This window comes from Sylvia atricapilla, chromosome 9 (genome assembly GCF_009819655.1).
Source record: "Sylvia atricapilla isolate bSylAtr1 chromosome 9, bSylAtr1.pri, whole genome shotgun sequence".
Lineage (NCBI taxonomy): Eukaryota > Metazoa > Chordata > Aves > Passeriformes > Sylviidae > Sylvia > Sylvia atricapilla.
The window spans coordinates 9,155,098-9,167,066 of NC_089148.1; the positions used below are offsets into that span (position 1 = coordinate 9,155,098).

At 47.4% G+C, this 11,969-nt stretch overlaps 1 protein-coding gene and 1 long non-coding RNA gene across 2 annotated transcripts in view; both read left to right on the forward strand.

Annotated features, from left to right (window-relative positions):
* CEP350 (centrosomal protein 350) overlaps positions 1-5,801 on the forward strand; it is a 70,340-nt gene extending 64,539 nt beyond the window's left edge. Inside the window, exon 39 of the mRNA XM_066324737.1 lies at positions 1,745-5,801. Within this exon, the coding sequence (XP_066180834.1) occupies positions 1,745-1,909 (165 nt within the window). The 3' untranslated portion in view covers positions 1,910-5,801. The remainder of the gene's footprint in view (positions 1-1,744) is intronic.
* Positions 5,802-6,757: 956 nt separating this feature from the next.
* On the forward strand, positions 6,758-9,529 carry LOC136365207 (uncharacterized). Its single transcript, XR_010744295.1, has 3 exons — positions 6,758-7,525; positions 8,359-8,522; positions 9,402-9,529. It is a non-coding gene; the product is annotated as an uncharacterized lncRNA (long non-coding RNA).
* The last annotated feature ends 2,440 nt before the right edge of the window (positions 9,530-11,969 follow it).

Sequence of the window (11,969 nt, forward strand, 5' to 3'; positions counted from 1 at the left end):
TTCTATCTCATGCCTCTTTATTGATGGGAGGACTTGGGACATGCTGCTGATTACTTTATCAGAATTTACAACCAGCACATACAGGTTGCAGGTAGCACATTTCTGTGTGAGAGTTCAGGAGTCTCTTTCAGACATTCACCCCCACACAAACCCACACCCAATTATCTACCACTTGTTAGCTTTCCATTTAAATTACTTTTAACCTACAGCACTCCTTCAGATTTGATTGCAAACAATGTTGCTTCTTCCTTATTAGTAACAAGCTAATGAAGCCATTAATGCCTGCTCCTTGACAGCTGTGTGGGAAAGAGGCTGCACAGATTGGCTGTGGTAGCACAGATTTGTCGGCAGGCAGCGTGACTCTTCCAAAGCTGTTTTCAGGATGAAGTCCCTGCCCCTCTCCCCAAGCTCTTTTAAGAGAGGGAGAAAGGAGCTGTCAGCCTGAAGCCCCGTGTCTAACCAGGGCCTTCTGAATGGCTTCAAACCATGCCGCACCGCCTGCTCCCTGAGGTTCCCATAGCAGCCTTTTCTTGGGCTTCACACTGTGCTGGGGTTATTGAATCATCAGTGTGCCACAGCAGCTATCAGCTTCAAAACAGACCAGTTTCTGGGAGGTTTAGCTTCAGGTGAAAGGAAGAGAGTGTGTTGGGGCTATGGTTCATGTGCTGGCTCAGAAAACAGCACTATTACATACTGATCTGGGTTAATGGATTTTTCAGTATGTTTAACTTTAGTTTGGCAGTGAGGAGGTGTCTGCCCCACTTGTACACTGTAAATGTATTTAGAGTTCAGAGTGTAAGATTAATGGGCAAAGGAGGTTTCTGCTGAAGCTGAGCAGAGACAGGGCTTTCAACAGGTTTTCTTTCTCATTTTAAATATCAGTGATGTTTTCACTCATTCCTTTTCTAAAAAGTTTGAGCTGTGTTGAGGTTGGTTTTTAATACTGAAATGCTCAGTAAGACAAATTTTTAATAACTTTAATTGAAGATATCCAGTTTGGAAAGACTCTCAATAAGACTTGATTTGCTGAATGAAATTATATATTTCAGTCTGATACTAAACCACCTATTTGTCAGTGAGCAGTAAAAGGGGATTTTCTTTGTCAACAATTTAATAGTAGAAGGAAATAGGTACTCTTTGAATGTACTGGTACAAAATTCCATTTGTAGTAATGCTGTCAAATCCAGTGAAGTGTGGAGTATTCTGTGCAAATGAGTTGTAATGCTGTCTTTTAACACATTTTGTTGTCTTGTACAGAAGAATTGGAAATCAGTTGTTTCCCTAAAGTATTCTTACTATATTATAAACTGAACTGCAGTGAAATCTTCTCTTTTTCCCCTTCCCGTGTTCAAGGCCTTTCCATTATTTCTTACCAGTTTAAGCCTCATGGAATCAGCTTCTTGCAAAAACATAATTAGGGACTAATTAATTAATAGAGCTTCTGCTGTTGGCCAAAAACATTCCATTAGCTGAGTCCTTTCAAGTGAAAAACTTGTGCAGGAATATAAAAGCCTTTAAAGTGGGTGCTACTGTGAAACATTAGAAAACATTCTTACAGTGAACTAGCCTGGTTCAAACAGATCTGTGTTCGTTTTGCTATTCCAAGCGTTTCCTGTAATCTCTTACAAAGACAGATATGTTGTTGGCAGATATACTCTGCTTTGGATTCTTTCTGGAACTTTGAGGCAATATTATTTTAAAGCAACAGAATTGTAATGTTTGTATTGCCTTTCTACCCTCCAAGGTGCAGGAGCTCCATGAGGAAGAAGCGCAGTGGGTGAACTACGACGAGGATGAGCTGTGTGTAAAGATGCAGTTGGCAGATGGGATCTTCGAGGCCTTAATCAGAGACACTGTTGATGTACTGAACCAGATAAACGAGAAACAGCGGAGGCTGCTGCTTGTCTGATAGTGCTGAAGTCAGCTCAGAGCTGCCAACCACGGAGTCACAGGCCTCTCTGACTCCTGACCTGCTCTCCTCCCTGCACGTGCTGCGACTGGACTTCCACCCATGGGTTCTCAGGCAGTTCAGATGGGATGAAAAAAACCTCAACTGGCTGCCAAGACCTCACACCAGATTTATTGTTTGGAACAAGCTGATCCCTCACTTGAGGCTGCTTTGAGGAGTGCTCAAGACTGTTCATGTGCCAATGCAGTTATGTCACATAACTGTCAGCAGCTGCCTGGGGCCCTGGCCTGGGGCTTTGACATGTTTGGCTTGTTCCCTGAAAGGGTTTGGTTAAGTTGGGGTATTGGCTGTTTTGCTGGAATGGTGGTCAGCCATCAGTACTCAGCTTGTCTTTAGAAATGTGAGTAATTTGGAGAAGCAACAGTTTGGTCAGGTTTTGGTCGTAAACAGAGACTAACCATACTGAACAGTGTTACAATCTTAACACGTCTTCTCCTGCAGCCCTGACAATGTGCATCAGTTCCTTCTGCTTCAGAGCCTATTTAATTCACTTCTCCGTGAAGCTGGTTTTCATCTTTCTTCTGTGATGTGGTACTGAGCATGGTGCCAGCCCAGTCCAGGGAAATTAGATGATGTTGCTTCTTGCCTACAAGTAAAGAATTCTTGCTGCTTTGCTTCGAGGCAGAGCAAGATAAAGCCTGCCTAATGTCAAGCGTGAAAGATGAGCCCATGGACAACTTTCCTCCTACCGTGTAGCACTTCTCTTCCTGGAGCACCAGCTGCTCCCAGATAATGGATACTCAGGATTTTCTCAGGCACGAGACATGCAGGAGTGGAAAATATTTCCTCACAAAAATTTGGCCTTCAATCCTCAGCTTTCTCCCTTATTGTCACCTAATGAATTGGAGAAGCTGTTACTTGAACAATTTAGAGAACAGAGTGTATTCACCAAAGAAAGCGGTGTCTGGTGCTTGACTGTCTGCATGTTTTGTGCTTGTGGGTTTTTATATTTATTTTCAGATAATTTATTAAGTGGATTACAGGAGAGTGTCCTGTGCAGTTGGCTGCACTGTTGTGTTTTGAGACAGACGAACTTGAGAGAGCATCTGGTTTGGAAGCTTCCAGAGCCCCATATTCTTCGCACAAAACCTCCAGCTTCATGAGGCAGATACGAGGGGAGTGAAGGTAGGAAGAACCAAACCTCAGTGACCAAGGGCGGGACACAAAGACAGATCTAGGAGTGGAGCTTGAAAACCAAAACACCTGCTTTGGAGACGATGGAGAGTTGAGGGGGCTGAAAAATCACGTGAAAATTCCCAGCTCTTTCTATTCCCTTCATTTCCCAGAACTTCTGCACCATGTTATGTGGTTGATTTGGTGCTGGATTCATCTGCAGTGTTGTTCTGCTGAGTGCTGGTTCCTGGCGTGTTCTTCCTGGTCTTGTGTTTTTCTTGGAGGAACACGGACAATCTGGGGTCAAAAGTTGATGCCTTAATAGTGGATGTCCCTGTTTGCTAACCTGGGACAAGACCCACAGGAAAGTCAGATTTTCCAGGCACTGGAGTGTAGACAGACACTTTAAAGCCCTCAGAGGTGCCCCAAAGATGCTGCAGCTCATAACAGGCGTGGCGGGGAGATATCAACTGTTTCATTCATCTGCTTGGTTCTTGGGCTTCCTGCTGGTGCATAGCTCTGCTACTGCTCCAGTTTGGTTTCTCTTTTCCACTTTTTTTTTTATTATTATTTTTTGGGTTGTTTATTGTTTGGGATTTTTTGAAAGCTATCATGGGAATATTTGCATTTTGCACAATGACACACAGCTGGTAGTTCTTCAGGGACAGCACTGGGAAATGTTGGATTAGCCAGAGGTCCATGCAGATTCTCAGATGCAGTCTTGCCAGCACCTCACTTGTGAGTTAGTGGTGAGCCATATCCATGGGAGCTCTGTGAGTGGAAAAACAAGGAGGAGATAATGGTGGATAGGGACAGTGGGCATATGCATGTCTGTCCCACAGTAGTGGCCCTTGACTGGAAGTCAAATGGTCTTGGTGGAGCATTGCTCAGCTTTTTTGTCAAGCAATTCATTTGTTCATGTAAAATGTCATGATGCTGAACCAGGAAACCCTTTGATGCTTAAGACAGAAGCAAACTAAAGCTGCTAGATTTAACCAGCATGGTGTCACTGATTGGGTCACCACCTCAGATTCCCTTTCCTGGGTGTAACTCTTTCAATAGCAAGGATTGCTATTTTTATAGGTAGCAATTATGGAAAGAGGACAGAAACCTACAGAGTCGGTTTGTACTTGGAGCATCAGGTGAGGTTCTGTTCTGTAGATACTGTGGCCAATGTTGAGAAGGTTCTCCTGCATCCCCAGGGCTTTTTGCTGTTCTGAGGGGCTCATGGGGTGTGTCTGGTCTGTCCAGCAGGAGGGATGAAGTTGTGCAGTCAGGCCTGATAGGGTATGGGGATCCTTTGGAGATCATGTGCCTGTCGTCTTTTGGCTGTAGTACCCTCCACAGAAGCATTAACTATTTTTAACAGGTGTTGGACAGAAGGAAGCTGTGTCTAAGTAATGGCTTTGTTCCTTTCCAGACATCACTGATTTTTTTTTGATAGCAATCCTTGCTAGGAGCAACCCTAAAATGACTTGAGCATATGTGAATTACCCTCTCAATACCTCATGTGTGTTGAGTTGCTTTGAGTTGAGTGTATGTTCAAAACCTCGAGTGGGTTGAGTACTAGTGGACTGATGGTTACTGCGGTGAAGGAAGGGTCAGGCTGGCAGTGAGATCTGGGGAAGCCTGGGGTCCCACAAACAGGCTGAATTCTCTGTTTTCTCTCCCCAACCTTCCCTTTGTATGACCAACATGGTATTTCTGCGTCCTGGTTATCTCAGTGCAACCACATAAGAAGATTCAAGGCTGGGACATTTTGCTGAGACCTGTGAGCTGCTTGGGGCAGCAGCTGTGATCACTGGGGACATCCTTCCATTTTTGGAATGATCTCAGAGCCAGGTGGGAAAGCCCAGGCTTGGGAACAAGGAAGTGCAAGTACCTCTCTAACAGCAGGTTGCTCTGTGAGCCGAGCCCTGGAATATCAGTACTTCTGCCTTTCAAGAGAAGGCGTGTTGCTCACAAGGTCGAATGAGGGATTGAAAAATCCCATCTTGTTCCTTTTCCTTTCTTGAAAAAGTGGCCTTAGCTTTTTGCAATACTTGAATAAGTGTGTACCTGCAGAAGACCTTCAGTAGCACAGTGACAGAGACCTTCTAAGTGACGATTCTGCGAGGAACTGTGTGCAGTTCCAACTTTCATATCTCTTTGCTACCTTAAGAATATTAGAAAGGCAAAATACTTTTCAGCAGACAAACAGTTGAATCTTACAAGGTATTTAGTGCATCTGAAGTGTTTACAAACCAACTAAAATGGAGAAAATCAAACTATTGAACTTATTTGTAATTTAAGTGTTAAATGCAAAATTATATACAGATGAAAAAGGAATACTGTAATTAACCTGCATTTACTAGGGGTTGCTTTTTTTTTCTTGATTTTGCAGAGCCTTTTGATACACATTTGCAAAGCGACCTTTTGGGAGGCTCGGTCTCCCTGTGTACTGTGTTGTGGAGATGCTGAAAAGAAACCCGTTTACTGTGTATGTGTAAATAACCTGGAAACTTGGGGTTTGGGCCAATTTCAGCTCATGTTCACATCCACAGCAGCTTTGCACAGTAGACAGACCCAAGGATGTGGAGGGGTTGGGGAGGGGTTTTTTTGTAATTAAGAACTGTAAAATAACCAGGGTGATCCTGTGTACACCAGTGTAAATATCTTTGGTAACTGAAATGTACTTTAAGAGAACAAAAATCTGTAAATAAACTGATTTATAAATTAATCTTGTTTCCTGGTTTTTATAAAATGGAGCCTTCTAATTACCCAAGCAGTTGCTAATTCTGATGGTGTCCTGGAGATTTGTCCTTTGTACGTTCCCCTTTCTGTCTGATGCTGTACTTGGGATGCCAATCACAATCTACAAAATCCCATTAGAGTTGCCTTAATTATAGTCATAACTTTATTAGAATTTCCTTATTGTTAAAGCTGAGTGTTAATAACACCAGAAAATAGCATTGAGCAATCATTGCAGGAGTTCACTGTGGGAGAAAAATTACTCCTTCCACGTATTTATTTAATTTTTTTCTTAAAAACTCATGGTTTAAAACATTTTCATGTTAAACAACAGTTTTGGAATTTAATTCTTCAGAACCTCAGTCTTGTTTTCTATTCCTTGATTAGGCTCCTAAATTGGTACAGCTATGTAGAGCTGCTGTTAGCAGCACCGATCCCTTCCTCACCAAGGGGCAAACATTGCACCCTGGAAACTTTATGTATTGGGAGAACTTTTCTAAATCTTTGCTGTTTTCTTTCCAGGGCAAAAAAACCACAACTCACTTTAACACATGAGCTCTGTAGGAGGATGATGGAGCACTTGCAGTGCCAAACCACAGGTGTGAGCACATGGTGATAGAGTGACAGCGTGCAGGTGTGAGCCAGGGGGCACAGGTGTTTACTGAGCCTCCTCAGTGCCTGTGGCCACTCCTGCTCCAGTATCTCTGCTGTGTTTTGGTGCCTTTTATTAGTGTACAGCCCAGCAGAAAACGGTTTGCTTTCCATTTACTGCACACCTTGTACAAAACCCAGCATTGGTCTTTCCAGCTTGGAGGACACTGTGTGACTGTCAGCTCCTCACCTGCGTGGAGGGCTGTTTGTATTAAATGGGGGGGACCCGTGTGAATTAAACCATTGCAGTTATTTGTTCTTTGCTTTTCCTTAGCAGAGGTACCTCGTGCTGGAGGAGGACTTGGCTGCATTCAGCTTCCATTTTGGAAGCAGCTCTGCTGCAGTGCCGGTGTGCTGTAGGACTGATCCTCAGCAGAGTGTGCTGGGAGCACAGCCCTCAGACACCATCACAGCCCTGAGACAGACAGGAGGATGTCACAGCCCTCTGAGCTCAGCTCGGCCAAACGCAGTGGTGGGTCCTTGGCTGTCCAAAGGGCTGAGGCAAAGTGGTGCTCTAGCCTCTGTGTCCTCATTCGTGGGCAGCAGGAGAGCATCCGTGTCGTGCCTTTCCTCACCCCACAGCAATTTTACTCCACAAATTTACTCCTGTGTTTTTGGACAATTGTCTACTTGCATCCATCCCTGGAAGGGGCTCAGAATGTATTTCATGTTAGGAAAAAACCAAACTGATCTGTGCTTCTCTGGCTGAAGGAGAGGTTTCCTTTAAAAACGGCTCAAGCGGTGGGAATGCTGCCAAGGCGCTCCGGCGGGTGACACAGCAAACTGCTGCATTGCTCCTGCTGTCCTTGCCCAGGATGCCCAGCAATCAGCGTGATGAAGGCTCTCGTTTCCTCATTTGCAAGTCTACGTTGCTTCACTTTGTCACTGACTTTCTACCCGTGGTGTTTGTGCAACTCTTCCCAGAGCCCTGGCAGCACGGTTAGCTCTGACAGCCGTTTCACCTGTGGACCTGGTGAAACTCCTGGGTTGGGCAGTGGCCAGCAGCCGCCTTCCCGATGGCACCCTGGATTGAGTGGGACTGTTTGGTGCCTCCCTTCCCAGGTACAGCCCACTCCTAGGTGCCTCCCTGGGGTTGTGGTGCCAGCTGCAGCCATCCCACGTGCTAAAATGCCTGGCAGAACGCTGGAGCTCTTTAAATGTTGACTCTGCTCCAGACGTCCTGTGCCCTGCCTAGCACAAGGGCTTCTGCAATGTCCAGGCTCTCATTAACACAGCCCTGGGAAGAAAAGGAGCTGGTAGGGAGCTGCTGAACACCAGCAGTTCTTCAGAGTGGAGGAAGGAGAGGAGGGGGGCTGCTGGCACCCAGCCTGGAGCATGGGCCATTGCCTGGTAGGAATGCAGATGAGATGTAATGGAGTTTGAAAGCATAAGACACTCTCTGGGATGCCGCTCCTGTGGGGGAGGGAAAGGCACCCTGTGAGACCTGGAAACCGGAGCAAACAAAACCCTTAGCCCCAGTCCTGCACCTTCCTGCTGCCTCCTGAATAAGGTCCTGCAAAAATTTGGGGAAAAGGAGGAGAATAGAGTAGCTCTGTTCAGGAGGGTGATGGTCGGGCAGGTTCAGGGCTATAGAGGCAGCTCCTGGAGTACAGGTATCTTCTTTTGCCTGCCAAGTGTGGTGATGGCCTGGAGCAGGTGGTTTGTTCCTGCTCTGAATGTTTCTCTTGCCCCTAGTTTTCCAGCCCTTTGCTCCACCTGTACAAAACCTGCTGTGCCCCTTGGGCTGTGTTCCCTCCCTGATGTGGGTTTCCAGTGGCTTCCTCTTGCATGAAGTCTAGACTGACTCAAACTCAGATTTTGCCTGAGAATTTGCTGGAGGTGGAAGTAACACCACTTCTGGGGCGTGTTGCAGATTTGATTTTATTTGATTCCAGCAAAACAAAGGAGACTGCAGGGAATCCCACTGTTCACATGGCTTGGCTTGAGGAGCTCAGCAAGGAGCCTGGTCCAGTGTCTGTGTCTGACCGCATTGCTCTGTAGACTGATAGAGCCAGTGCTGCTCAGTGAACCTGTGATTGGGCACAGCAGTCCTTGGCAGGTGAGGCCTTGCTTACATTGCAGGACTACTGTCAGAGTAAGAGAGGAGTGCTCCGTTGTCATCCCTGTGGTATTCTCAGTTTCATGCGCTGCAATTAAACCACCTGCCAAATAATGATGTGGCAAATCTGGGCGGTGTGGCCTCCTCCAATCTGCTCCTTAAAGCTGGGAATATGAGCTGGACTGGAAAGCATCTGCTCTGTGCAACCTGGGCCATGGTAATCATTTATGACTGTTAGTAGATCTGAAATTTGCAGGTAAAACATTTCCTACCCTGACATACCAATGACAGTGGCGGTTCCTCCAGGTCACCCTGGGCTCTTCTGAAAAGAGCAAGGGCAGTGTGGCTGCTGTCCTTTGGAGCAGGGATGAATCAGCAGAGGGTGAATAGCAGGAGGTTGGTACTGCTGTATTTTCTCTGCAGATGCAAACTACGTGAACACATTCATCACATCCTGAGAATGCACCCCAGATTTGCTTTTGTACCTCTTGTTATTACAGGCTGGTTGGGCTTGAAAGGTAGAAATCAACGATTTCCGACCAAGCCTGTCTCGTGGAGTCAGCAATTCCCAGCTACCAGTGGGAGCTTTGGGGGGCTCCTGAAGCTTCACAGGTGTCAGCCTGGCAGAGCCAGTGCAGAGTGTGGGAAGCAGTCAGGATTCACATCTACTCCAGGTGTTATTCCCTGTTTTGGCAAAGCTGGCAGTTTTGTGGCACAGGTGCTGCCAAAGATCTTGTCTGAAGCCTTGTCTCAGCTGAGACTGTGTGACTTGTACCACCAAGGGAAAAGTGCCACCTGGATTGGAATGTCCAGGAGGTGGCAGGTGGCACAATTTTCCCTTGCTCTCTGAGGGAATTGAGATTTTTCTTTTATTTGCAGAAGGACCACTCTTTAACCAGTGCTGTGCTACAGATCAAACAGGGCTTCCTTGAATTCATCATCTTGTGAAGTCTGGAGAAAGGAAAACCTGAGCCTCCTCTGCAGGAGTGTTTCCAGGGCACTTGCAGAGGCATTGGATGCAAACCTCTCTGAGCAGCCTCCGAAATGCCAGTGACGGGGTTGCCGTGGTTCTATCATGAGTCTTGCATTGGTTGCGTGTTTTCCTTGGAGTCAGTTCCTGGAATCACACAATTAGGTAGGAACGTGTTCTTTAATTTTCAAGGAAGAAAGTCCATTTCAGGATCTCCCTTTGGCCCTGAACCTTCAAAACTAAAGGAGAGTGAGGAGGTCCTGGGTCTGCCCACTTTGCCAGTCTGAACATTTTATAGACGTGCTTTTAAAAACGGACAGTAAAAACCCTCCTCCATTTTCTGAAATGTAGTTTTTTCCATCATTTCAAGGGCTGAACACAAAAAATACAACCACTCTTGTCTCTTCTCTAACCCTGCACAGAGGTGATTGGAGTAGCTTTGTGCCCGAAAACGATCCATTTTGGGTGCATGAAACAAGTTCTGCAGGGCTTAAATTATTTTGGTGAGATTGTGGCCGCCTTTGAGGTTCTCAGCCTGTTGATGTTGCCCACGCCTCACTGACTTCAAGGAGGTTCCTGCTGGGTGTTACTCGGGGAAAGGAGATTTCAGAGCTGATGAGCTTAATGAACCAAAGCCACTGTTCAGCTGCCGCACGGATATTGTGCAGCACAGGAATATCTGTGGTCATCTTTAGACCCTGGCCTTGCTACGGAGTGAAGCACAACTCTCCCCAAAGTTAAGGATGCCAAGGTAGGTGCCGAAGGCTTTGCTGTGAAAACCAAGCAAGTTCCTAAATGTGCCACGAGAGCCTAAAGCTGAGCTTTAGGGCTGGCTGGGGCTCAGCAGCCAGGCATCCAGAGTCACCCAGCACCTGTGTCCTGGTTTTGCTACCTGCAAGTTCCACTGGCAGCCAGAGAGGACAAAAGAATGCATTTCTAAAACCTCCCCAGACTTCTACTGCTTCTTGATTGCTATTATTTCATCTTGGTTGCTTTCAAATCCAACTTGAAAAGAGTTGTTTCAAAGCCTCTGCGTCATCTTTGGCTTCCCATGCCCTGTCTCAGGGTGTTCTGCCATGAAAATACGTCTCTTCCCAGTCTGAGGTGGAAGAAAAGCCTCATGTCTTGCTTTGCAGCAACATTCAAAGGAAAAGAAAAAGAAGATTTTGGGGCAAGTCTGTGCCTGGAAAACTCCACACCCTACCGCTGAAGGAGACTATTACCTGGGGAGCCTTGGGGATGGGACATGCCAGCTGGGCAGTAGGGTCGTGGGTAGCACCCCAGCTGTTCCCGGGGCAGCAGGAAGCAGGAGCATACCCACCTCAGGGCTCTGGGGATGAGCAATGGCGTGGCTCACCTCCAAAGGAGCCACAGCCCTGGGCTGTGGGCTCTTGCCCCTCCACCTTGCTGTTAGGTGCTGCTTTTGCATGTGAAAAAGGATTCAAGGAATTTGGGCTGCCTGGGAGGAAGAGATGAGCTGGATGGGGAGGATGCTGGCAGCTACGCTGGCGCTGAGCACCCTCTCCTTTGCCTTGATAACCCAATCAAGCTGATGAGCCCTTAAAATAAGGCTTTAACCTAGGGTGAGGTAACGGAGGTTGTCGCCCTGAACATGGGGATTTTTGTGGTTTAGTCACCAGCTGGATGAGGACAAGTCCTGGCAAAGTCTCTGTCAGTAATGAGGAGGGACCACCTTTCAGAGCAGCCCTGCACAGGCCAGGCTGTGTCTCTCTCCCTTCCTGGTTAGACAACGAGGCATGATAATCCCTTAAGGACTTAATTACAGCTGACAGGGCTGAAGCAAACCATCTTCGGTCCCATTCCCATCAGGCCGGCCCCACAGAAGATGAGTGGGAGCAATCCCGCGGGTTGTGTCCACCATGGTCCGTCCCGCCAGGCCAGGCTGTGTCAGGGTGCCCCATCGTTTCCTGGAGCTGTGCCCCGTGTGGAGCCCCTGCCCTCACTGCCTCAGCGAGCCTGGGCTCTGGCAGGCTTGTTTTTCTAGCATGGCAAGTCCGCCTAAAATGCCTAGGTGGGGCTCAGCATGGATAATGGCCTTCCTGGTGACAGAGCCAGCAACAAGCCCTCAGCAGCCACGGGCACCCCCAGTGCCAGAGGTTCCCTGGCCTCAGGGGCTGGGGAGGGAGCAGAGGGCTGGATTTTGGGGCTGTGTCCACCCTGGCAGTGCCTGGCTCTGCCCCGGGGCACTGAGCAACGGGCACCTTCCGTCTGGGAGCCGGTGACGCGTGTGTGTGCGTGAGCAAAGGCACGGGCCTGGCTGGAGGACGGAATCACGGAATCCCGGAACGGTCTGCGTTGGAGAGGACCTTAAAGAACATCTAGTTCCATCATCCTGCCCATGTTTCCACTAGACCACGTTGCTCCAAGTTCCATCCAGCCTTGCCCTGAACATTTCCAGGGATGGGGCATCCACAATTTTTTTGGCCAACATGTGCCAGGGCCTCACCACCCTCACA